Source organism: Notechis scutatus, chromosome 10 (genome assembly GCF_049901735.1).
Source record: "Notechis scutatus isolate UNSWTSFEM ecotype Mainland chromosome 10, rNotScu1.2, whole genome shotgun sequence".
Lineage (NCBI taxonomy): Eukaryota > Metazoa > Chordata > Lepidosauria > Squamata > Elapidae > Notechis > Notechis scutatus.
In genome coordinates, this window is record NC_142018.1 from 3,843,497 (window position 1) to 3,870,389 (window position 26,893).

General features: G+C 44.9%; 1 protein-coding gene across 6 annotated transcripts in view; it reads right to left on the reverse strand.

Moving 5' to 3' along the window:
• The window catches only part of EDA (ectodysplasin A), a 69,418-nt gene that overhangs the window by 7,073 nt on the left and 35,452 nt on the right, over positions 1–26,893 (reverse strand). For all 6 annotated transcript variants that reach the window (XR_015750701.1, XM_087971983.1, XM_087971981.1 and 3 more), the window contains exons 2-6: positions 17,652–17,757; positions 9,734–9,757; positions 4,897–5,076; positions 3,380–3,414; positions 2,430–2,481 (exon numbers count right to left, since the gene is read on the reverse strand). Coding sequence is in view for 5 of the 6 variants with exons in the window: in XM_087971983.1 (XP_087828109.1) it covers positions 2,430–2,481; positions 3,380–3,414; positions 4,897–5,076; positions 9,734–9,757; positions 17,652–17,757 (397 nt within the window). In the remaining variant the exon portion in view is untranslated. The remainder of the gene's footprint in view (positions 1–2,429; positions 2,482–3,379; positions 3,415–4,896; positions 5,077–9,733; positions 9,758–17,651; positions 17,758–26,893) is intronic.

Genomic DNA, 26,893 nt, shown 5'->3' on the forward strand with positions numbered 1-26,893 from the left:
ACTTTGCTGAGAGCTTTGAGGCTGCTGCAGAGGTTGGTGAGGATTCACTCAAAAGACACAATAGGGGATGAAAAGGGTGACCAGCCTGCGCATGAGATAAAGGCCCATGGGAAGCACTGACCCCGTCCACTAATAGCCAGCCTCTGTCTCGTAGGGACGTCTGTCACGGGAATGAATTGGATTGCATCTTTTGGCCCAGCCTTCCTTCAGAGGAAGCCCTGAGCCTTTCGCTTGCTTGGCATTCTCATTCCAAAGAGCAGAAAAAGAAAATTGCTAATGGGGAAGGTTCCAAGTTGTTTGAGCAAGAGGTCCAGAGGCAGAAATTAATCCGGATGAGGGACCTTTCGGTTAAAAGCAGGCCAGGCGACCTCCTGGACTCAAGATCTGCTTGGGAAGCCCTGGGCCTCTCGTGATACCTGTCATGGCCCAGACTTTGATTCTGACTCTTGAATCTAAGGAAGCTGCTCCAGCTGATCCTGTGGAATGTCAACCTGAGGAGACACCCAGCCAAGAATCACGTCAGGCTGATCAAGCACAGGCACCACCTGGATGGCTGAAGCAGGAGGAGGACTGAAGGCCTCCCAGCCTCTGCACCTGGTGAGGAGAGAGCAGAGAAGAGCAGAAACAGGCTCCCGCCAAGCAAACGAGTAAATCTCTTGATTGGTGACAGCTGGCTGCAACCTGATTTAAGAGGCAGCCCTGACCCAGCTCCCCTTTGTTGGAAACAACATCTGATCTCTGGCTCTTGCATGACATTCCTGTGAACCCTGCTGTGCAAGAAACCTTGAACCCCTGACCTCTGTGGGAAGCCTCTTAGAATTTGTGTTTTTGTTTGACTGACACCCCTAATGGGGCTCCTGGAACTTTGGACTGGATTTTGTCAGGCACCAGAAAGACCAGGTCCACTCATGAAAGTCCAATTAAATTGATTTGCTGCTAATAACCCAGGCACAGGAATCTTCTCAACAGCTGGCACTTGGTTGAAGTTAGATTAGGGTCAATGCAATTCAAGGGGGGAGGGGTTATCTCCTTGTGGCTACATAGGGATTTTAGGCTGAACCCTCTTTTAACTCTGCCCCCAGCTTCTACTGCTGCTCCTCCTCCTCCTCTAGATTTAGACTAGTCTTCTGCACGCTCCTGTTAAAAGCAAATTCTTGAGGCAACTTTCTGTTTCGTTGTTGTTCTGTTTTGCTGTCATCTCTTCAGCCTTAAAATACAATTGCTAATCTCCATAGCAACCATGCTTGAGTGTGTGTGATTGAAACCCGAAGCACGACAATAACAACGTGGGGCTATGGAATTCACTGGGTGATATCTCTCATGTTGTGGAAGGCATGGTGGAGGGACCGATAGGTATACTGATTTGAGAGTGGAGATTCATCTTGGAGATAAATCAAAGAAGGAAAATAATAAACAAGACAACTTGAACTGTACTAAGAAAATACCTTTCAGGTCAAAAGTCTGTCCGTTGCTGTTGAGTAAGCTAAGAAAATCTGAGAAAATCTGAGTGATGGAAGAATTGGATGGCATTCTGAATACAAATATTTTAGAATGGATAGTGACCCTTTGTGTGTTTTTACTGTTGTTGTTTTTTTGGTGTTGAGACAACACTGACAAAAAACACAAAACAAACAGTCATCATGTAAAAGAAAGGAAACTTTCTATGTGAGAAAAGTTGTATTTGTTAGAAGAGTTGCATATTCAATAATTTAGTTTCCTATTGCAGAATAATTCAGAAAGCTTCAGAACCTCCTGCCTCCACAATGAAGCCCTACAGAATGCAACGGGCTTTCAGGAAGACAAGAAGGAAGCGCTCTCCAGATGCTGCAGAGTCAGCTGGAGAATCAGATATTTGAGAAAAGACAGGAGAGAAGAAGGTCTGTCCTAAGAGCTGTGGAATTATTGGAGCGTCCACAAGTGTAGGTTTGACTGCACATCGAAGTTTAATCGTACACACATGTAAAGCAAATATGGGTCCCCTTTGAGGCAAATGGAATAGAAGGCGACATGGAAGACACCAAAACAGGGACCAAAGAGGCAGCGAATTGTTCTGCAAAATTACAGGTGTTGCTACTCAGAGGCCTGGAAGATTAAGGAGAAATTAACATGAAAAACACCTGAGGGTGAAATTTGATTTGACACACAACAATTAGAGGCAAACCAAGACTGAGATAAGATTGTGACAAGATTGTGAAGATATGGTGGTGACGGTGAGAACAAAATATCTGGATTGACATGGTAACTAATTTTAGTTAGACATTAAAAAATGAGGGAGAAAGAAAAAAAGATCATCAAATGCGTGACACACGCTGTTGAAATATTAAAACCAGAAACCTGGGAAACGTTCTATTCCTTTCTTTAACAGAAGCTAGGAAGCCGACATTGTGAATTGTGGGTCTTGGGTGTGGCTGAGCGCTTGGCAGGCTTACCATTCTTGACTTGGATAGCAGAACCCTGGCCCTGGAGGTGAACCACTGCTGGCTGCAAAACAGGAGAGAGCAGATTCAGATTAAAACAAAGGTAGATTCCCCCAGTTTACAGAAATGCCCAAATGCTTGTCTTGAACATTTACAATACATGGAGTCCTCAAATTAGGACTACAATTAGGACTGGAAACCCCGGGCACTGAGTGACCTTTAAGCAAAGACACCCATGTCGTCACTGTTTCTGGCAGTTACGCTCGTGAAGCCCCCTCTGGGTCATTGAATGGATGGAGTGAAAGAGGGCCTGTTGCAGGATTCCTGAGATCCCGTCTTGGGGCTGCAGGAATGGGTCCTCCACTTTCAACCTTCCCTGCCCGTCTCCCCATTAATTTTCGGGAAAGCCGGCAGAGAAAATTGCAAATGGCAATCACAGGATTGTGAGGTGCTTGGCAACTGGTTGTAAATGCGAGTCACCACTTGCCTAGCAGCTGAAAGGTGGACCACAAAAGTGTGGGGGGGGGAGGGGCACAACTTTTTATAGTGGCCAGAAGTTCTTTATGGGCCATAATGCACCTTTCCAAGGTCGTGATAACTTTGAATGTTTGTTAAATGTCTGTTCGTAAGTTTAGGACAACCTGGAAGAGACTATGAATTTCTGATCTCGTGGAACTAAAGTCCATTCATTGCTATAAATAACTTATTTGGTCATCAGAAATTTCCTAAATGCAAGCTGTGAAAAATTGACACAAATGTGTGAAATTACAGCAAATACGTCCTTTAGCAACATAACATAAGAAAAAGATGATAGATCTAATCGGATCACCTAGATTTTATGCAAAGATGGATAAACAAATCTGCTCTGGCTGGAAAAGTCGCATTTTTTTGCATTTAAAAAGGAAGCAAGGTACATTTGTGATCAGTGTACCTGATGTTTTCCCCCCAATGAAGTTACTGACCTGTGAATCCCTAGGTCCCGCTCTTTCTGTTGTGCCTGCAAAACAGTTTTTATATTGAGTCATATATGGCTTTATATGAGCAAGCTTTTTTAAAAAACTTCATCAAAATCCCATGCTTTTAGGAGTTCATTGGTCTGGGTATCTGCTAATCCTGGAAAGACGCCTTCCATACCATGACATTGTATTTTACTCTTCTGCAGCCAAAAAAAATCCGTTAGCACCTTATCGCTCTTATATAATTGCAGCCCCCTCAACCCTAGTACAAAACATTTACATCACTATTGCTCTTTTCTCCTCCCCCCTTTATTCATTCCCGTTTATTAAAACATGTATCACCCTGTATCCAAAAAGCCATAATTCAGAAAATCCCTGAATAATAGCTGGTCCTTCTTTTGATTATATTATCAAGCTATCAAAAGAAAAATATCTTGGTTCACAATTTATACTTAATATCCTCTTAATATGTATTTGTGGACCTTTTAAACAGGTTAGGAATGGTGTCTCATTTTGAAATTTATCCCCCTTTTTGGGGGGAAGGGAAAATGGAGAGAGTTCCATCAGCCTTAATTCTACAATTAAGACTACATTTGGCATAATTTTGGTGGGTTGATTGATTACAGAAATATCTCAGGGGACATTATGCCCTTCCTCCTTCTCCATAGCTTATGCAGTTGCAATACTCTTCACATAGCTACAACAATATTCATATTTTGCTTTATACTTAAAACCACAGGCAGCTTCGGTATAAACTGAGAAATATTTTGTGGCCATTCATCCAGTCACAGATGTGCTTCTTTCTAATGTCTACAGTGACATAACAAGAGCCGTGGTGGCTCAGTGGTTAGAATCCAGTTTTGAATGCTAACTCTGCCCACTGCCAGGAGTTCAATCCTGACCGGCTCAAGGTTGACTCAGTCACCTGTCCTTCCGAGGTGGGTAAAATGAGGACTCAGATTGTTGGGGGCAATAGGCTGACTCTGTAAACAGCTTGGAGAGGGCTGTAAAAGCACTGTGAAGCAGTATATAAGTCTAAGGGCTCTTGCTATTTCTATAACTCAGTTTTGCTCCAGAAAATGATCCCTGTTGCATTAAGAAAGGGGATTGGCTGGAAGTCTCTGCACAGAAAAGTCAACAAGGAGCAAGAGATGGTTCAGGTAAGTCCTGAGAAGATTCCTTTGCTCTTCTGTGACATTCTTCATGGGTTATGTGGAGATCAAATGTGTAGTTTGGACAACCCTCTATTTTGTGCCCTTTGGGATGAGCCAGATTGCAGGCACATTTGAGGTAACTGTTTCTCAGATTCCTGTATGTACCTACAAAAACCCCCACAGGTTGACAAGCATTATATAGTAGGGGACAGTTTTAGAATAACAGAGTTGGAAGGGACCTTGGAGGTCTTCTAGTTCAACCCCCTGCTCGAGCAGGAGAGTCTATTCTAAATATTAGCCTCTATCTAGGATCGAACTCACAGCCTGGCTTTCTTTCTTGCGTGCATGTTCACTCTCCTAAGCACTTACCGGTAGGGCCTTGCAACCCAGGGGGTCCCTGGGGGCCTGGAGGTCCTGGGGGTCCCGGAGGTCCCATCACGGTGGTACCTGGAATGCCAGGGATACCTGGAATGCCAGGGGGGCCTTGGGGTCCAGGTGGTCCAGGTGGGCCTTGGGGCCCAGCAGGTCCTGGAGGGCCAGCTTTTTTGCCTGTGAAAATACAGGGTTATGTTTTCATTTGTATAAACATGGATGCTAAGCTACATGGGCAGGTTCTATTGCTTCCTGGGTATGAAGGTATTGGTTAACAGGACTGACACCATTACTTCCTCCAGCAATTCAAATAGAAATAGAAATAGAAATAGAAATAGAAATAGAAAAATAGAAATAATAGAAATAGAAATAGAAATAGAAATAATAGAAATAGAATTCTTTATTGGCCAAGTGTGACTGGTCACACAAGAAATTTGTCTTTGGATTTCTGCCAAAGAGACAAATTGAAGATAATATGAGAGTAATCTTGGACACCTTGGAATACTACGAGGCACATCCTGAAAAACAAATGGCTCTGATATTTCTAGATGCACAGAAGGCATTTGATAATGTGAATTGGCGGATTGTTTCCCTCTTGGAAAGTGCCACCTAAGGCTTTGGTTGCCGTTATTGTCATTTTTTTATTTTTATTTTTATTTATTTATTTAGTCAAACGCTTACAATATAATAGAAATAAGAATAAGCATAAGTATAAATACATGAAATAGGAATGAATAATTGGGGCCAATAGGACAGGGACGGTAGGCATGATGGTGCGCTTATGCACGTCCCCTTACAGACCTCTTAGGAATGGGGTGAGGTCAATAGAGGCTAGTTTGAGGGTAAAGGAGTGGGGGTTTGAGCAGGTGACAACAGAATCAGGTCGTGAGTTCCAGACATTGACCACTCTGTTGCTGAAATCATACTTCCTGCAATCAAGTTTGGAGTGGTTTACATTAAGTTTATATCTGTTGTGTGCTCTTGTGTTGTTGTGGTTTAAGCTGAAATATTCATTAACTGCTAAACTGTTGTAACATATGATTTTATGTACTATTCTTAAGTCCAATCTTAGCCGGCGAAGTTCAAGGTTGTCGAAGCTTAGAATCTCAAGTCTGGTGCTGTAGGGTATTCTGTTGCGAACAGAGGAGTATAGTACTCTTCTTGTAAAATACCTCTGGACTCGCTCAATTGTATTTATGTCTGATATACAGTGCGGATTCCAGACAGCAGAGCTGAATTCAAGTATTGGTCTAGCAAAGGTTGTGTATGCCCTAGTTTTCAAATCAGTATTACCAGAAGAGAAGCTTCGTAAGATCAGATTTACAACTCTTAAAGCCTTTTTTGCAATGTTGTTGCAGTTGTCATCCCCGAGTCTTTGAGGGTTTCAAGGGGATTTGTGCTACAGACCACTGCATGTGAGTCCTCCTGGTTGGAATTGGGCTGTAAGGGTTTGGCGCTAGGGGTTAGGAGCTTGAGAATGCTCCCAGCTCTATGCTTCTTCCCCCTCCGTCTTCTCTTCCTAAAGTGAACCATTCTGATTTCTCTTAAGCATTACTTGCTCCAGTTATCTGAACAAGTAGCTTGAAATCATAGGGTGGAATTATTATTAGTCCCTTCGAGCCAGTCTTGAATCCTGGCAGGTGTTTGAACAAATCCCTGAAGTTTTCTTAGCAAGATTTCACAAGCTGCTCGCCACTGTCTGCTTCCTAGGGCTGAGATAGTATACCTGGCCAGGTTCTTCCTCCTGCCCAAGGCTGGCTTCAGGTTTCTCACCTGGTGTCTTAACTACTACATCAAATTGGCTCTCCAAGGGTAGAATTAGCTCATCCTGTAATTTGGGAATTTTATTTCTACTCATGTGATCTAAAATTGTGTTTACGTTTTTTGAAACTGCGCTTCACAACTGGTATTTATATTCAGCTTGTGATCAACCAGAATTCCTTCTTACAAGCAGCAGCCAAACCAGCATCCCCCATCCAGGCCTATTCCTGTAACCCAGGGGTCCCCAACCACCGGTCCACGGACCGGTACCGGTCCGTGGAACAAGTCCTACCGGGCCGTTGGCTTGCTGGGCGCCGCCATCTTGTTTTGATGAAAAAGTGCTTCCGGTGAGCTTTTCCGGTAGAAAGCTCACCGGAAGCACTTTTTCATCAAAACAAGGTTGCGGCGCCAGCTGATGTCGGTACCGGGCCGCGCCATAAAAAAGGTTGGGGATACTGGGCCGCGGCGTAAAAAAGGTTGGGGATCACTGCTGTAACCTACCAAGATGGCCTTGGATTTTGCTTGAATTTTGCTGGTAGCCAATCAGCTTCTGGGCCCAAATCAAAACCTCTATAAACCTCCCAATGACACTTGCTGAGCAGCAATTGGACTGCATGAGACCTGACTAGCATTTGGGGTATTCCCATTCTCTGGACCAGCCTGCACAAGAGGGGGCAGAAAAGGGTCCTATTGTAGGTCAGGCAAGACTGCCTGTCTCTGCTTGGCAGGTTCAGGCAAGGTGGGGCATGAATGTCTCTCTCACACCTAGAGACAGGCTGCAGAGCCCCTCCCCAGTCTGCCCTCACCTCCATCACTCTGGCAGGTGGCCCAGAGGGACCACATATCATCATGAGAGCTATTTTTATTTCTGCGCTCAACTCCTTTGCCCAAGGAACAATGTGTGGATCTGGAAGCCCTGCTTCCTTGGGCTTGTCTGATGACATCATGATGTTATTTTTAATTCCACCCATGCCAAGCCCAGTCCCAGGCGATGCAATGCCGCCTTACTATAAAAAGTGCATGGTGCGGCAGCCGCAAATTTGCTTTTTTATTTTTTTAATTAATTTATTAATATAAAATGCAAAAATGCAAAAGAAAATAGTAGAAAATATAGGGGAGGAAAAAGTGTAGGGAAAAGGTGGAAAAGAAAGAAAAGGCACTGACTTCTGACTCCCTTTGGTGCAATAGAATAAGATAACAGCATCAAATCTCAACTTTTTAGTTTTACATAATAGTATAAACTAGCTATTTCTGTAACAATAAACCTATTCAATTGGTAAAACAAAAAAATCAAAGTTTCATTTTTTCCCCCATCTTGAGCACGAAGTCCAGAAGCAGTTTCCAAATAGAAACAAAAGTAATTGTGGTTTTTTTTTCTTTAATCAAAGCAGCCAGTTTAAGCACCTCTGCTAATTCCATCACTTTTTGCAGCCATTCTTCCATTGTGGGAATCAAAGTGTCCTTTTTGTGAATAAAGTAATCTGGCTGCCCTCAACATATATAACATCCTCCCAAAAAATTTCTGAATATTTTTCCATTAAACCCAAAAGAAAAGTTTCTAGTTTTATCTTTATATTCACTTCTAGAATATTCTATATTAAGATGTGAATCCTAATCCAATACTTTCTTTGCTTTATCACATGCCCACCATAAATGATAAAAAGGTCCCTTCTTTACATCTGCCTTTCCAACATTCGTTTGAAATACCTTGATGCATTCTTGACAGCTTATCTGGTGTTAAATACCAATAAAAAGCACATTTGCCTTTTTTTTAAAAAAAAAACAAAAAACCATGAGCGGCAGAAGATTCTCCATGCAAAACACAGGGAAGCCACCCTCTTGTGCCTCTTCAGGCCTGGGCTGGCTGCTGGCCAAGCCTTCGCCCAAGCTGCCTACCGGCTGTCCTGCCTTTGGTCTGAAGCGACTCTCGAACTTCACGAAATCTTGTGTACACGTATCATAAAATTCCTCTGGTTCATATCATCCTAGACTTCACAGGATGAGGTGTATACCTAAGCCAGATCTCTCCTCCCCCCCGCCCACCAAAAAAAAAAAAAAAAAACCCAGGGGAAAGACATGCTCCAGCTGCTTTCGCTAATCCTTCCCAGGGGCCTTCTGCTGCTAAATTAGCTGCTACTTCAGGTCTAACCCAATTACACGGAATCCAGAGTGGCACGTGCAGGCAAGTTCTGACACCAGGGCTTCCATCCAAGTGAGGTGCCTGCTTCAAAAAATAGCCAAGACCTCTCTGCTGCTGCTGCTGTGCAATCCAGCACGAAACGGCTACCCTCACCGGGCGTTTCTGCAAGCCCCTGGAGACCCTGCCCTCGCCTCCAGCTTTCCCTGGGAAGAAGGGACAGAGCTTGTGGCCCACCCCTATCCAGACCTCCGGATGCAGCCTAGCAAGAGGGGTGACAATCCCTTCAGGATTAGCAAACCATCGCCAGGCAGGCCAGGTTGTAAAGCTGCAGTAGCAGAACTTCCTAAGTCTGGATGTGCCTGGCCCTTTTCTCTCTTCGACTAGGGAGGGTCTTGGCCTGAGATGCTTCCTGGCATGATGTTTTTGCCCAGGGCCTTTTATCTAACCGCTGCTTTGGTAGCAGCTCTTCCTCCTGTCCTTCCAGGCCATTTCTTCAGCCTGGAGCAGCTGCAGTGGGTGGGACAGTTGCCTGGACACTGTGGTCATGATGCAGGATGGCTTCTGCCACCCACTGCTGCTCTCCCGTACGCAGGGTGGCTAGAACAGCCTGGAAGGATGGCCGGTATTCTCCATCACGTCCACGGGGCATGGACCCTGTGCCAGCTCCTCTCCTCTTCCACCTTCTCTGGAAATCCCTATCGGCCTTTTGCAAACCTCCCCAGGGCTTTGGGCCAGAAAGGGATGTCGGTTCTACTGGTTAGCGTTGCTTTGTTCCAAGCCAAATGTCTGGCTTGCAACATAAATGAGGCAGCCACCTAAATCAGATAAATAAACACAAACAATGGGACTTTGGATAGACGATAAAGAGGAAAACACCAACAGGCCACATCGTGTGTGTTTGTGTGTGTGTAAAAATAGGAAAAAAAAGCTTACCTTTCTTCTTTTTAGGACTTGTGCCTACAAAAGAAAAAAAAATGTCCATATATATTTCTGTTGTTCGAAACCATATCCTGTATCTATTAACATCTAATGATTAAATAAAAATCCAACATCCCATCCCTGCACAATGCATTCAGTATATAAACAGGAAGAACTAAATAAACTAAGTGTCAATACTTTTATAATTGTATTTTGGAGCTTCGTGGATGACCCAGTGAAAGCCTCCCCTTGCCAACCATCCCATCAGCATCTTTCCCTCTACCGGAAGGTCCTCCCTCTCGTTCTACTCTTCCGGCGCTTCAGAGTCAGAAGGACAGTCAGAGCTGGACCTTGATTGGTGATGGACTGAAGAGCAGGGCAGAAAGAAGTGGGGAAAATAGCTCCGTTTTCTACAAGACAATTCAGCTACCTTAAAGCAAAGTTAACGCAGCTGATGGCTTGGAATTAGGAGCAGGCAGAAGTTCTGTTTCGCTTCTAAAAGGAACTAGCTAAAAGGTTATTTCCATCTTTAAACTCTGTATCAGGATTCCGGCACTTAACGCCCAATTAAATCATGAGTCTTGAGCCAAACTTCAAAACTTCAAAAGGATTTATTGGGAGTTAACATGTCCGGCACTGCCTGGGTGTAGCCGACTCTGAGACACATAATTCATTGTCACCTTTGACCCTGGTTTTCCCCCCACCCCGGGTGTATCATTATTCATATTCTCCAATGGGACACATCCATAGCCCAGAGTCATCAATCAGGCTCTCCAGTTAGAATTTTGCACGGCAGAAACTTCAGTCACCTAGTTACTATCTTTGAAAACACTTATGGAATGCACTTTCGATTTCCAAGCTGACACACTGCTCCCCCCTTTCTTTCTGTTGGCAACTCCAAAAAGACCCTAGAAATATTTTATGAGTTGACATTCTGTGCAAAAGCACTAGAATGAAAAAAAGCAAGACTTTAGGAAGAGGAGAAAATTGGAAGAGTACACAAGAGGAGATATGATGGCACAGAGCCTTCCTCTCCCCCTGTCCAGATCTTTCTGGCCTCTCTGCTCATGGCCCCTTGCTCTGGGACAGGGGACCCCACCCCACCCCAACCCCCGATCTGTGGCCCAATGCCTTGCCAGAGCCCGTTCCGAACTGGGCCAAGGGAGTGGTGGGGGAGCATGCGCATGCACAATGCTGCATTTGTGAAAACGGTGCAAATGCATGTGTGAAACCGTCCCCTCTCCCCTCCCTGCCACCCCCGCCAGTCAGCTGAACTGGAAAGGCTGGAGTTTGCTGCCCGGGGACACACACAGAGCCTGGTCTGGCTGCCAAGAGCTGCCCCTCTTTTGGGGGAATAAAGTAAATAGCCTCAGCACCTGCCATCCAATCCTAGAAAACGTCTCCTTGATTTACGATTCGTGTAGCAACCATTCAAGCTTATTACAGTACTGAAAAATGTGGCTTATGGCTGCTCCTTGTAGCATCCCCACAGTCATGTGATCAATTCAGGCACCTGGCAACTAAAGTTATATGTAAGATGGTTGCAGGATCCTGGAGTCAGGTGATCACGGATTCCAGCAAGCAAAGTGAATGGAAGAAGCTAGATCCAGTTAATGACTGCCTGATTTGTTTAAAAATTGCAGTGATCTGCTTTAACAATCGTGGCCAAAAGGTTATAAAATCAGACCTAACTCACTTTGTAACCACTCTGCTTAGCAATGGAAATTGTGATCGAAAGCCAAGGACCACCTGAATTTGGTTGTAGATCTCTTCCACCCCAACCTGCTTTTGAATTTGTGCAGCCCTGAGAGCAGAACGTTCTCTTTGCGTGTACAAATGAGTGTGCATGTGTGCAGAATCACTGCCTCCTAGTGCTGCATCCAGGAGAGACTACTGTGGTCTCCATTGGAGTGAACGTCTGTCCTGAGTGGGCTCCACCCCCACCCCCCCGGAAAGAACCACCCAGGAGAGGGTGTGATGACCCAAAGGGGCGTGGCACAAAGGCAACACAGTCACATAAGTAAGAAGGGTCCCTTTAGTATTTCCAATTTTGCCCCCAATCTCCAGTTACCTTCAGCTGGAGAGAAAACTCTCCCAAGAACAGTCTTTAAGTAGAGGAAATTCAGTCCGAAAACTAAGTACATACAAACTGTAAATAAAAATCCATACAAACCACACTGCTGTAATTAACTGGATAGGGAAAGATAAGAAATTGCAGACTTAAAAGGCCAGCAAAACACACACAGTTGGGTAGATGCCAGGAACCTAGATAAGCCTAGACAATACCAGATAACTCATGATTTGCTCCCAACAACTGGCTGTGCGCAACTCCCCTTTTTAAACACTGTGTTCCCAGCTGCAGCTAATGAAGGGAATCAGGGCCCTTTGCTCCCCCGTAAGCCACGCAACCCACGTTGCTCTCTTCTCCGTTCCTCCCTGCATGCCCTTGGATGAAGAGGGGGTGGGCCTGGGTCTTCCTCCGAATTCCCTCTGCCTTGCTCTACCTCTTTCCTGCTCTGCCCAGCCAGACTTTGCCCTTCCCCAGTTTCTTCCACAACCAATGGAGCCACACTCCCACTCCCTGTCAGTGGCTCGGCCTCCCCCTCAGATTCCAACAGGGGCATGACAGAGGGTCTTTACACCATTCAAGCCCAAGAGAGCCTCTGCTTTTTAGCCATGTGTCTGGAAACGAACAGGGCTTGTATCCACCATGGACCTCCCTCAGCAGGCCAGCCTTTGATCCTGTGTTGTGGCCAAAGTGACCCAATCCAAGCCAGAAGTTGGATAAGATGCTGGGGAGGGATCATCCCTGAGGAACAGCATCAACTGTGGTCTGTTCCAGAACTGCCTGTACAACCATCCACATCATGGTAGGTCACATTGCAAAACTTTCTTTGTGGTTGCCTTGGAAGGACATGGAGCAAAACCTTTTAATGTAAACAGTGGCATCCAATGTGCAATTAGGAGCCATGCGTGACCACCCTCAGAGACCTATGAAATGTTTCTTTGGGCATCAGCAGCTCCCACATTCCCAAGAATGCACAAATGGTTTGCAACCCAAGATGTTCTCAACTGAATTAATATGGGAACAGGTGGGGGAAATTCTCCACAAAAATCAAACTGGACAGTTTTGAAAATTGCTATGTAAGAGTTATTGAGGCCCTGCTTTTTAGGGGGGGGGGGGGCTTCCCTGTCCCAATTGAGAGCAGCTTTTTTTTTTTAGGGACGAGTGAAATATTTGTTTGTTGTTTATATCCCACCTTCATTATTTTTATAAATAATTTGAGGTGGCAGATATACTCCCTAGATCAGTCATGGCTAACCTTTTCAGCTTGGTGTGTCGAAAATCGGGAAAAAGTGTAGCCTTCCTCGGGTCGTGTGTCACTTCAAGAAATATCAATAATTTGGTTTATGACGGACTGGGCTGGGGTGATCACACAGGGCTGTGAAACTCGTCTCCCTGGTCTCAGGGCTGCAGGTGCAGGATGTGGGGATCGGAAGGCCACCTTACAGGGCTGTGAACCTCATGGATCTCCTTTCCTCCTGTAGCGTTCCTGAGGTAATGAAACTGACAAACCTCAGTTTATGGCAGTTAAAACTGGTTCTCTGCTGCAAAGATCTTGCGGCAGCGGTGACACCATGCCTCCACGCAACAAGCAGGGAGCAGGGATTGGAGCAGAGCACAGGCAGCCTCTAAATGTGCAGGTTTTCCCCACACCAACAGGCGTGTCAGTCAAAGTGCCTCGGCGTGTCACAAGTGACACACGTGTCATAGGTTAGCCATCACTGCCCTAGATCCACTTCTAGGAATCAAAATTAACAGATAAGGCCTGTTGTAAAAAATGCCAAGCCTGCAAAAACTACGAAGAAGTATCAGAGAAAAGAAGGATACAGACAATTATAAAATTACCTCAACATTTAAACCAATTTGTCTGAGCATGCCTGAAGAAAAATAGAATATCCTGGCAAAAGAGTGCGATTGTGCAACCCCAGATGATTTATTGACTAGGAAGCAAGGCGTCCAGATTAAGTTCACAGCAGAAAGCAGAAGTGGGAGAGATTCACCTCACTTTAGTGCCTCTGAGATTGCAAAGCCTTCCATTGGTGGGGTTGCTTTCTCCAGGCTTTGGCCGGTCAGTGGGGACTTAAGAACTGGCCATGGGATAAGAACACGATTACTTCAAAGCCTCTGAATAATTGTGGGGTCAGGTGAGGGTAGCTGATTCGGACAAGCCCATCTCTGAATGAAAATGTGACCTACTGGATTGGAACAGAGAATCAGGGGGCAGCTGGATCCCCCATTGGCACCTGGACAATGTAAGATGAGAGGAGGCGGAGGAGGAGGCATTATTATTATTATTATTTATTGAATATATATTGCCGCCTATTCGCCCATGGCGACTCGAGGCGGTTTACAAGAATGTAAAACCATTCCTGAAGGTGGGCTCCATGATTTAGAACAGGGGTGTCCAACCTTGGCAACTTTAAGACTTGTGGACTTCAACTCCCAGATCTCTCAGCCAGCTTTGCTGGCTGAGGAATTCTGGGAGTTGAAGTCCACAAGTCTTAAAGTTGCCAAGGTTGGACACCCCTGATTTAAAAGGATTGTCTGACAAGTCTTCTCCGAGGTGTGTCCTAAGGACAACAGCCATGAGGAAAAGGGATCTGGAAAGAAAACGCATTTGATGTGCTTCAGCTCGAAGTATCCGAAGGACTGCCATTTTGCAGAATGGTTTAGAGTTATTCCAAAGGACTAAACAAGAAATGGTGGGCTTACATTTCAAGGACATTGGCTTATGGTGAACCCCAAGAAACATTTCTTACCACGAAGAGCTACTGAACAGTGGAACACGAGGGTGGGGTGTCGGTGGTGGGATTCAAATATTTTTACCACCGGTTCAGGGGGCGTGGCTTGGTGGACACACTTTGCACGCATGCACACACTTTGTGCGCATGCATTAAACGCGTACTTTGCACAGGTGCAGAGGTATTCTAACTCAGTGGCCCCCAACCTTTTTTGTACCACGGCCCGGCACCGCATCACAAAAATGATCCGCGGCCCGGTACCGCATCAGCACGCATAGCGAGCCGAGCGACTGCCAGCCAGCCGTCCCCGCTTCTCCCCGCCACCTTCAACTCCTCCTTGTACCTTTGTTGATGGGCTTCGGGACGGCTTGGGACGGTCGCTTGCTCGCCTTGCCTTGGGTGCTGAAAGAATCCTTGCGCCTTAGTTTTGTTCAAGCTGCCCCTTCGATGAAACTAAGGCGCGAGGATTCCTTCAGTACCCAAACGCAGCTTTCCAACCGGAAAAGCTCACCGAAGCACTTTCTCATCAAAACAAGATGGCGGCGCCCAGCAAACCGGCGGCCCGGTAGAAAATGTTCCACGGGCCGGTACCGATCCGGGGCCCGGTGCTTGAGGACCCCTGTTCTAACTCACCTCCTGCAAGTCTGCACGATCCCGGTCGCTTCAGCAGCTGCTGCATGGCACTCTTCTGTGCCGCGCAAAGCAGCTGCGCTTCAAATTCAGACGATAAAGTTGAGTATGGGAGCCAGGCGGGCGGGTGGGCCCAACGGCAGAGCGGTGGAGAGAACCGGTTCGGTCTCAGCGGAACCAGGCCAAACCAGTAGAATACCACCACTTTTTGTGTTGTGTGTGTGTGTGTGTGTGTGTGTGTAAACGGACTGAAGGGCCATCAGTCAGAGGTTCTGAAGCTGTGGCGAGAGTGTTGGTCCAGTGATCTTCAAGGTCTCGTTCATGTTGTGCGGCTGCAGTAGAGCTTCCTCAGGGAATTATAATAATGGAGCAGCTTCAGGAAGGGAAAGCTCCTCTCCGTATCAGGAGGTTAAGTTATTTAGAGCTGTACATCCCAGGAAAAGCTTTTTAAAAATCCTATTTTTAACGAGTTACTCAAAAGAGTTAAATTACGTTCACCCCTGAATATCACCTAGGTTATTGCATCATTTGCCCCCCCGGAGCGAATTCCTGTCTGGTGGAATTGTTTTGTCACCAGTGGTGACCTGGGTCCTCCTCAACAGCACGGCTGCCCTTCTGTTCTGCACATCAATGCTTATCAATGGAGACCGAGTGGAGCAAGTGGCCAGTTTTAAGTTTCTGGGTACTACCCTAAAAGAGGACCTGACCTGGGGTGCTCACATTGCAGCCCTGGTCAAAAGGGCCCAGCAGAGATTAGACTACCTGAGGCTTCTCAGGAAGCAACAACTGAATGGAGAACTGCTGGTGACCTTCTACCGCTGCACCATAGAGAGTATCTTAACTTACTGCACACCTGTGTGTGCTTTGCCAATTGCACAGTGGCCGATAGGACAGCGCTCCAGAGGGTGAACGTCATTGCCCAGAGGATCATGGGTTGCCCTCTCCCCTCTTTGGAAGAGCTTTATAGCTCCTGCTGCCTCAAGAAAGTTCAGAACATTCTCAAAGATCCATCTCATCCCTTTTTTGTTTTGAACTATTACCATCTGGCAGACGGTACAGGATAATAATAAAAACAAGGACAAATAGGCTGAAAAACAGCTTCCAGGGCAGTAACTCTATGGAATTCTATTGTATAGTGCAATATCAGGGGTTTTCAATTCAATTGTATAAAAGGAATAGTTTCATGGGGAAGCCTGAGCGACGGATGGCCCTTGCGGCCACAAAAATGGCCGCAAGGAAGCGCCATGTCCTCGGGGCTCCTTAAGTTCTGTACAGAGCTGTTGGGGGACAGCTATGAAGAGTTTGGGGAGGGGGTGCCATCCTTCTGCTGAGAATAGTGATGCTTCTTCATAACGTCTCAACCAGGTGAGGCTGTGCGTGTCGTGAACCAATGCCAAAAGTCAGGAATGGGCTGGGTGAGAGCCAATAAACGGAGGCTAAATCTGACAAGATGGAAGCTTGTGGGTGGATGCTTCCCAAACAGAGGCATCATCGTGTCTGTCTGTTCGGAAAGAGGGTTGGGCTGCTTTGGAAGGAATGCAGTTTGCAGGCAGCTCTCTGTCATCACTGGGGCTCGAGTAATCTCCCTTGTTAGGAAGGCCTTCATCAGCCATAACGTTTCTTGCATAGGGCCAGTCAGCTGCTGTCCCCTGGGAGCCGGAAGCAGCATTACCGTAATGTGCTCTAGATGGGCTGCCCTTGAATATGGACAACAATGTTTAGGTTTAGGTTTAGGTTTAGGTTTAGTTTAGTTTAGTTGTTTAGTTTAGTTTAGTTTAGTTTAGTTTAGTTTTACTTTACTTTACTTTACTTTACTTTACTTTACTTTACTTTACTTACTTTACTTTACTTTACTTTACTTTACTTTACTTTACTTTACTGTCATTGCACCTCGTATAACGAAATCAAACACCATCCTCAGTGCACATCATGACCATGACAATAAATACAAACACACATCCTTCACGTTCTACCAGGAACAGAAGCATCCCAGAACGTGACCTCCAACCCCATCCGTGGGGATGATTCAAAGGCTACAGAGAGATCCAGCAGAACCAAAGATTAGAACTCAGATATTCCTAACGTCCACCAAGCTTGAGAATCAAACTTCTTTGCCTTCTGCAAAGAACTGCAGTTTCTCAGCTGGCTTTTATCTCTAAAGGGAGGGGCTATTACTTTGCAGCCTTACTCCCGAGTCACCTGTGCTGCTGCAACTGCTCTTTCCTTCAAACAGCCCTGGGCACGGGCTCCTCGGGGGCCTCTTCCTCACTGCTGCCAGCCCCCACAATCTCCGAAGGCAACATTCCACTCCCTGGTGGTCCTGGCCCCATCCCTGCATCACACACAGGCCCCTCATCTGAGTCCTCGCTCTCCGAGCCCTCAGCTGTCCACACCTGCTGCCGGCAAACCACACCATCCCCTCAACCACTTGTGGAAAGGTGGGGTGTTAAAACTTGGCGTAGGAACCCATTTGTTGGGAGACGGGATGCCAACTCACTTTCTGATCCTTCGCTGTTCTTGCTTCTTTTGTTTCTGCGCACACGGTGGCTTTCTTCTTTGAAGAGAGGACTCTTCTCGGGGGAGAAGATGTTCAGCCAGGCCATCTAAGAGGAGGAGAGCAGGAGAGGTCAGCATGGGCCAGCACAGCACAAATGTTTCGCATAAGGCAGCTTGGAAAAGCAAATAAATGCAAAATGCTAAAATTAGCGATATTGACCATTCGGGGTAAGAGCAGCAGTCAAACCACATCCAGAGAACCAGCTGTGATGCTGAGCGAACACGAGACCTCGGGGGGGAAAGGGCAAAATGAAAAACTGACAATTTTACTGCCACCAGCTTCACTGAGTCGCACGAAGGGAATCAAACTGTTTTAGCAGGACATTAAAAGTGTTCTGTTCTGAATAATTAGAAATGAATGTCCACATTTCTATTTTTAAAGTATTCTATTAATTTTTATGGTTTTAAATTTTCTACTTTGTTTGAAATTCCTAGACTTGGACTTCAAAGGACAATTTAGAGAAATAATTTCATAACAAAAACATGAGATTCTGCCACCGGTTGCTCAGCTCCGCCTTTTTGATCTCTGACCATATTAAGTTCAAATCTAACTGCAGTCCATATCTAATGTTTCCTTCTGAGATGAGTCCCATGGAGGGTTCAAGGTAAGGATGCACAAAGCATGAAGAGTCCTGCAGAAGGGATGCCAGCACAAGGCCCACGTTGGAGGGGAGCACAGCTACGCCTGGAGTTACGACCAGCTCTGCCAACCTGTTCTGCAAAGGGGAAGCCCGCAACAGACAAGCACCAACATAATGACACATAACCACCAATAACATGTCAATCAGGCGACAAAAGTAATGAAACTCTTCTCAGTCAATCAGAATAGAGCTGGAAGGGACCTTGGAGGTCTTCTAGTCCAGCCCACTATTCAAGCAGGAGACCCTATGCCATTTCAGATAGGTGTCTGCCCAGTCTCTCCTTAAAAGCCTCCAATGATGAAGTCCCTACAACTTCTGAAGGCAAGCCCTTACACTGATTAATTGTTCTCACTGTTAGGGAATTTCTCCTTAGTTCTCGGTTGGTCCTCTCCTTAATTAGTTTCCATCCATTGTTTCTTGTCTTGCCTTCAAATGCTTTGGAAAATAAATTGACCCCCTCCCCTCAAATACTGGAATATTTCTATATGTCACCCCTACTCCTTCTTTTCTCTGGACTGGGCATACCCAGTTCCTACTTTCCTCTCAACCATGTTAGGGCCGCAATGGGCTTGTGCACCACTGAGGTCGGCAGCTCGGCAGTTCGATTCCCATGAGCGAATAAAGTGCATAGGGACAAGAAAGGAGCCTCCCCTGAAAGGCTACTGTAGAAGTCCCCAAACTTGGCAACTTTAAGACTTGTGGACTTCAACTCCCAGAATTCTCCAGCCAGCTCTGCACATGGGTTTCGGAGTCTCCTTTCTTCTTCCAGATGTGCAAGAACTACAACTCCCATAATTCTCACTTGGCTGGGCATCTTGGAAGTTGCAACCTTAGCCAGAGGGTCCTTGCTCAGTTCAAGGGGGGGCGCTTAACTGAGATCATCCTGGCTTTATCAGAATTAACAGAATAACAGAGTTGGAAGTGACCTTGGAGGTCCTACCCACTATATCAGGGGTCCCCAAACTTGGCAACTTTAAGACTTGTGGATTTCAACTTCCAGAATTCTCCAGCCAGCAGAGCTTTCAATTCATATTATTGTACATCCCTTGTTTGTTTTTATTGTTTCATTGTTTTACTATCGTTATGTTTACATTTTTATTATTTTTTCCTATTGTTGTAAGCCAGGGGTCCTCAACCACGGTCCGCGGACCGGACCGTCCGCGGAACAAGTCCTACCGGGCCGCTGGCTTGCTGGCGCGCCATCTTTTTGATGAAAAGTGCCCGGTGAGCTTTTCCAGGTAGAAAGCTCACCGGAAGCACGTTTTCATCAAAAAGATGGCGGCTCCAGCGTTCGGTGAGCTTTTCCGGTAGAAAGCCATTTTTACCCGAAAAGCTCACTGGAACGCTAGCGCCGCTTATTTTGATGAAAAGTGCTTCCGGTGAGGTCACCAGAAGCACTTTTTCATCAAAAAGATGGCGGCGCCCAGCTGATGCCGGTACCGGGCCGCGGCGTAAAAAAGGTTGGGGATCACTGTTGTAAGCCACCCAGGACAGCCTTAGGGCGAGATGAGTGGCAAATAAATTTAATAAATAAATTTTAAAAAACCTTCAAACTATCTCCAGGTCTTTCCAGTGATGGTGGAACTACTTGCAGAGGGCAACCGGGCAAAACGTGCCACTATACAGGATCTGCCCCATTTCTGCCCCACAACCCCTCAAGGCCATTCTGGCCCCCATTATTCTCACCAGGAACAGCAACAAGGAATATCCCTAACTGACTAGCAGCCCAGCCTTTAAATTTGCTGACTTCCAACCAATGAACGAAACAGTTCAGCTTCATAACTTTAAGCTTAGTAATAGCACAAATCAATCTTTTGGAGACAGTTCTTTGAGAAGCAAAGCGGCTGGGAATAGTAGAGTTAGACTCTATCACTAAATGATCTAACAGCCCTGCGATTCTTTGGCACACACCAAATAATGACATAGATTTAGCTCAGTATAGGTGATATGATCATTAAACAGGTGCTGAAGTTAGTATAAAATTTCAAAAACAGTATGATACCTCAACCCCAAGGAATGTGCAATTGCCTTAAGGAGGTCATTCCACCCGATTTCACATCTTATCCTTCACATTGCAATGCCCAAGGGAAAGCAAGAGAAAAATCTGTTTTTGTATAACAGAAAACCAACATTTGAGTCATAGAAGAAGGTCACAAATTTTAATTGTGCAACTCAAAAACTGCCAAAATCCAAAAATGTGCTTGTGTCCCAAATCCCAGTGCTCAGCATGCAAGGGAGTAAAATCTGTTCCCTGTGTCCAGAACCAGCCTGGCCCAGGTGCCCGAGGAAGAGTGGACACTATTTCTATATTAATCCTTACTCTCCCTGAAGCCTGTTCCTGCAGTTGCTATCTGTTAGGTCAAGGTGCAAATTCTCTTAGTATGGAAAGATGAGGAAGCCCTTTGTTGAGTAACATAACGTACTGCTGAAATAGTCATCCTGTAAATGCAAACGCAACTTCAACAGAAACCGGGCTCTGTCAATGCTCAATGCTCCAATTGGTCAGAACTCTGAGAAGCTTGCTTCGCGCCTTCTGGCATGGAGGATTTCATCAAGGAACCAATATGTTGAAAGTCTCTCAGACAAAAGGCAGGTATCTCATCCTTTGACACCTTTGTATTCCAGGAGTCTCAGAAATCCAGGAAAGCAACAACCATTCGCAGCAAATCGACCAAACCTGGTCAGACAGCAAAGAACTCCGGCAGAAGAAAGAACCTCCTTTGGAGAAGAAAGCAGCAAGCAAACAGGACCTTGGATAGCTCTTTCTGAGAGCCGAACAAAACAAGGAAAGCTTGTCTAGATACCCAATGCAGCATCTGCCATTTCTACTTTCTGGAGAACTCCGTGACAGATTAAACTTCTTCCCCTGGTTTTTAGCAAACTGACGTCTGCAACAATATGGAGGCAGAGATAATCTTTTAAGTTCTCAATCTCGATCTCAATCTTGCATGTATTATCTCCCTACCTTTGGATGGCCACCTAAAACAGAGGTCTCCAAACGTGGCAACTTTAAGACTTGTGGACTTCGATTTCCAGAATTCCTCAGCCAGCTTTGCTTTGGAATTCTGGGAGTTGAAGTCCACAAGTCTTAAAGTTGACAAGTTTGAGGACCCCTGACCTTAAAAGATGAGAAGTCTGCATCAAGGCAAGGCTCAGGGATCTTCAACCTTGGCAATTTTAAGACATCCAAGGTCCCTAGAACTAAGCAACCTAGAACTTAGGAGAAAATTCCTAACTGTGAGAGCAATCAACCAAGCTTGTCTTCAGAAGTTACGGATGCTCCATCACTGGAGGCTTTCAAAAAGATACTGGACAATCACTTGCCTAAAGATCTTCTAGACCACGGGGTTGGACTAGAACAGGGGTCTCCAACCTTTCAACTTAAAGCCTGGTGGACTTCAACTCCCAGAATTCTGAGAGTTGAAGTCCACAAGTCTTAAAGTTGCCAAGTTTGAGGACCCCTGACCTAAAAGATGAGAAGTCTGCATCAAGGCAAGGCTCAGTACCAGACTAAATTGTGGAATTCAAACTAATGGTGGAAGACCTGGATGGAAAGGTATTTCAGGAATGCTTTTTGGGTCCTGCAAAGTTTAATTTTATCTACAGACTAGGCAACCCATGACCTGGGTCAACTTTCAGAGATAGCTCTTTACCAGATTCCTCAAGGCCTCCATCAGTGGCAGAACTGATAATGGGCTGCCTTCACTGTAAAAATTGGGATACAGTCAGAGCTGTACCTGCCTTGGAAACGGCTCGCGCTGAACTTGATAGTGCAGTCAAAGATCAGTACAGGAAAAATGTTTTATGGCATTTTGCATTATGACATCAAATGTTTTATAAAATTTGCCAAATTTCACTTTCATGAGAGTCGTGGGTTCCAGATGTTGGACACATTCTCTAAATTAGCCCAGCGGAAAAATGTTGGTTGAAACCTTATTGCCCATTTCACCCATTCAAAGGCTACAGGAAGAAGAGTTTAAATCTTATATAGATGAATGAAGAGCTCATAAAATCACATACAGTAATCATAGAAATGTAGAGGGAAGCTACACGAAGGGTCATCTATTTCAGTCCAAGAGCCATGGTGGCACAATGGTTAGAATGCAGAATTGCAGGCCAATTCTGCCAACTGCCAGGAGTTTGATCCTGACCAGCTCAAAATTGACTCAGCCTTCCATCCTTCTGGGGTCGGTAAAATGAGGACCCAGATTGTTGGAGGAAATACATTGTAAACTGCCCAGAGAATGCTTTAAAGCAGGATCCCCAACCTTTCGACGCCGCGGCCCGGTTCCGCGTCAGCTGGGCGCCGCCATCTTTTTTGACGAAAATCACTTCCGGTGACGTCATCGAAGTGATTTTTCGCCAAAAATGAGCGGCGCTTAGCGCTTCTGGTGAGCTTTTTCGGTAGAAATGGCTTTCTACCCGGAAAAGCTCAATGGCTGGCGCCGCCATCTTTTTGACGAAAAATTGCTTTTTTACCAAAAAGATGGCGGCGCCCAGCAACCAGCGGCCCGGTAAGGCTTGTTCCGCTGCCCGGTACCGGTCCGCGGACCGGCGGTTGGGGACCCCTGCTTTAAAGCTCCATGAAATGGTATAGAAGTCTAAGTGCTATTCCTATTGCTTTGCATTCTGTACCAAAATCAATTAAACCATCCATGAAAGATAACTGGAAGGTCTTAAGAATTTTCAGAGGTAAAATACCTACAACTTCTATAAGTATACAGTTCCACATTTGTGCATGTTTTGTCATCAGGATTGTTTTCTCCTGGTAAAATAACTCTTTGTTCCTCCCAGCTCAATTCAGTATTCCAACCTGTCCAGGTTAGACTGATTTAGATGAATTTCATTCTGTAATACAGGTAGTCCTCCACTTACGATCACAATTGAGCCCAACATTTCTGTTGTTAAGTGAGATTTACCCCATTGTACGACCTTTCTTGCCACATTTGCTAAGTGAATCACTGCAGCCAATAAGTTAGTAACCTGGTTGTTAAGTGAATCTGGCTTCCCCGTTGACTCTGCTTGTCAGAAGGCTGATAAAGGGGATCACAGGACCTTGGGACACAGCAATGGTCGTAAGTATGAATCGGTTGCCAAGCATCTGAATTTTGATCCCATGACCACGAGGATGCTGTAAAGGTTGTAACTGAAAAACGGTCCTAAGCCCCATTTCTCGATGCCATTGTAACTTTGAACGGTCAGTAAATGAACTGTTATAAATAGAGGACCACCTGTAGTAGAGGGCGTGTGCTCTCCCCCTCCCCAACAGCGGCAGGCCAAGCGACTGTGCATAAGCAGGGAGCAAACCTCACTCCTTTCTGGCACCGAAGAGTCTGGCAACGAAACCTCTGCAACAACCGAGCCCAGGGAGCACCAAGGACCCCCCAAGCGATGACCTAACAGTTTGGACAGCACTGTATTAAGGCAGGTCCACAACTGGCTATCTTATGCAGAGCCTTCCTTGCCAACAGCTTTGTTCCAATCAAGAGGTTACCCTTGTTCACTAGATCAGTTGCTCTGCCAAAGAAAGAGACATGATTTGTCTCACACGATTTATTTTTGACAAAGTCCTGGTGGATCTTGGAAATCACGGTACCCTCCTCATAATTCATAGAAGTGTCCTGCTTTACCATCCACTCTACTGTCTCTACCAGGGGTTGATGTTCAGCCTCCAGGGAATGATTAGTGGGGTCCCCTTTTCTCCTTTCTTGAAGAAAGGGAGTCACATTTGGTCTTCTCCAGGCCTCGGGCACTTAGCTGATTCTTCAGACTTCCTCAAAGATGTTGTCCTGTTCTCCCCATCAAGCCCAACTTTACAGTGGACTTTATCTCAGCATGTTTATATAATCCCTATTATTCTATATGTGCCCTGTTAGAAATCTAGCTAATTTCTGTATGAGACACTTAAGATAACAGATTAGACAGTGAACCCAGTATAGCATATTGCTATCCACTAGAATTATTACTACCCAGAATAGCGTCTCCTAAATTATGATCAAGTGCCACACCTGTAATTTAGCAAAAATAATCTGCACAACCACTGAGCATGAGGGGTGCATTTCAGCATTTCATCATATCTCCCTGCCTTGCAATCTGTATCCTCTGCAATTATTCTTTGATTAAGCTGCTTTCACGGAAGGGTTAATCCTCTGCCTTCCTTTGCAAGCTTCTATTTACAGTTGAGCTTAAAGGATCCTGGTCTAAATTAACAGAATCTTAAGGGCATTTTCTGATGGTTGAGCAACCTGTCAGGTTTGTAGTGTTGAGACTCTGATGCCCAGTGACATGGCCAGGTGTCCAAGATCTTACTAGAGCAGTGATAGCTAACCTTTTCGGCACCTAAGCCAGCACTTCTGGATTCCAGACTCTTTCCACATGAAATCCTCACTTAACAACAGCAATGGGGACTGCTCTGATTGTGGTCGCTAAGCAATGCAGTCACGTGAAGTTTTGAATTTCCACATTAGCAGTGGAAATTCCCATCCCAATTGCTGTCGTAAGATGGAGACTATCTATAGTACCACATTTTGGGGGACCTTCATCCTACTACAAATTCTCCTTGGGCACCTTTGGACTCCTCCCCTGTAGCACCCTCAGTTAATATGACTGCTTTGAGTCCAACATACAGGTAGTTCTCAACTTACAACAGTTCATTTAGTTATTATCTTCTTTTAATGACTCCATAATCAAGAGTGGGATTCTACCGGTTCGGACTGGTCCAGGCGAACGAAGCACGCAATCACCGAACCTGTTGATATACCGGTTGAATCGCACCATTGCCCATAATCGCTTGCGGGGAGGAGTCTGGGCAACTGAACGGAGCTAGCAGAGTGTTTTAATGGCTGGATGCCCTTCCTGTCACCAGGGCGGAGTTATATTCAGCAGATATATTCTCAGAGCGTGTCCAGAGAGAAAAATATCTGCCTCTACCTAGGATCGAACTCACAGCCTCCTGATTGTGAGGCGAGAGCTCCACCTCTAGGCCACCACACAACTCCACAACAGTTAATTTAGTGACCATCTGAAATTATAATGGCCAATATGTATCCTAATTTAAGACCACTTTGCTGGAAATGCAAACAAACAAGGGGCACCTTCTTCCACGTTTGGTGGCTTTACCCAAAAAGTAAGAAATACTGGACAAAAATACGAACATGGATAAAAGAAATTACGACCATTCGATTAGAATTTAAAGCAGAAATCTTTTTACTGGGAATAATAAAAGGTGAATGTGTGAAAGAAATAAAATATTTAATTTTACATATAACTACTGCAGCGAGGATAGCGCTCGCACAGGGTTGGAAGGAAGATCGTATGCCAACAGAAAATTTAATTATCCAAAAAGTCTACGATGGCGCTGAAATGAACACACTAACTCAAAAATTAAGAAAAGGAAGACTTAAAATATTATACAGTCTGGGAAAACTGGTATAATTGGATAAATAATAGAAGCCAGAGAGTAAATAAATAAGGAAGGAAGAATATAAAGAAGTTAAAGTACGAGTAACAACCAGATATATGAAATAAGTATTAGAATAATGTTTGATATGTATGCACCGTCTAATTAATTTGTAATGTATATGTTTTTTTCATCTTTAATGAAATGTTTTGTATTTTGTATTTATCTTTTTAATGTTTAATAAAGTTTTTTTTAATTAAAAAAAAGAAATTATGACGCCATTGAAAAAAGTGACATAATCAGTTTTCACACTTCCGACTATTGCAGTATCTGACCAAAATTCAGACGCTTGGCAACTGACTTATATTTATGACAGTTGCAGAGTCCCGGGGTCACCTGATCCCATTTTGCAGCCTTCTGACAAGCAAAATCAATGGGAAAATCAGATTCACTTAATGACTGGGTTATTAACTTAACAATTGCAATGATTCACTTAATGGTGGCAAGGAAGGTCATAAAATGGGGCTAAATTCATTAACAACGGTCTCATTTAGCAACATACATTTTGGGCTCGATTGGGGTCATAAATCGAAGGCTACCTATATAATCCGAAGCCTCCTCTCTCACTGCCTTTCTGATCCAAGGCTGCTTTATATTTTAAAGCTGCTCTTTTAGACACACTGATTTGAAAACGGGGGTAAAACCTTTTTTGGAAAACTGAAATTTGATAAGTTTTTTTCGTGCCACATTAACATTATTGGATAAGCCAGGCTACAAAATAGATAAACAATCTGTTATATGAAAGACCTGGATAGATGATGGGATTTTTTTTCTTCTTTAGATCAACTACTGGATGATAATTGTAAATTTTTATCTCATTTTCTCTGTTTAAAGTTATACTATTTGTCTGATGCCACCTACTGGCAGTAATTACAACGACAACATTTCCAGCTTCAAGAGGCTCTTAATTTATGAGAAGTGATCACTAAATCCTACAAGACAAGTAAGAGCAGAGTAAGTCTTTACAAATATCAGTTATTAATAAACCAATGTGTGTATATTTTGAATTCAGTCTGGAACAAAGGACCAGAGATCCCATTTTGCCTAAAAGATGGGGGAAACCCTCAACAGACCCTGGGTTAT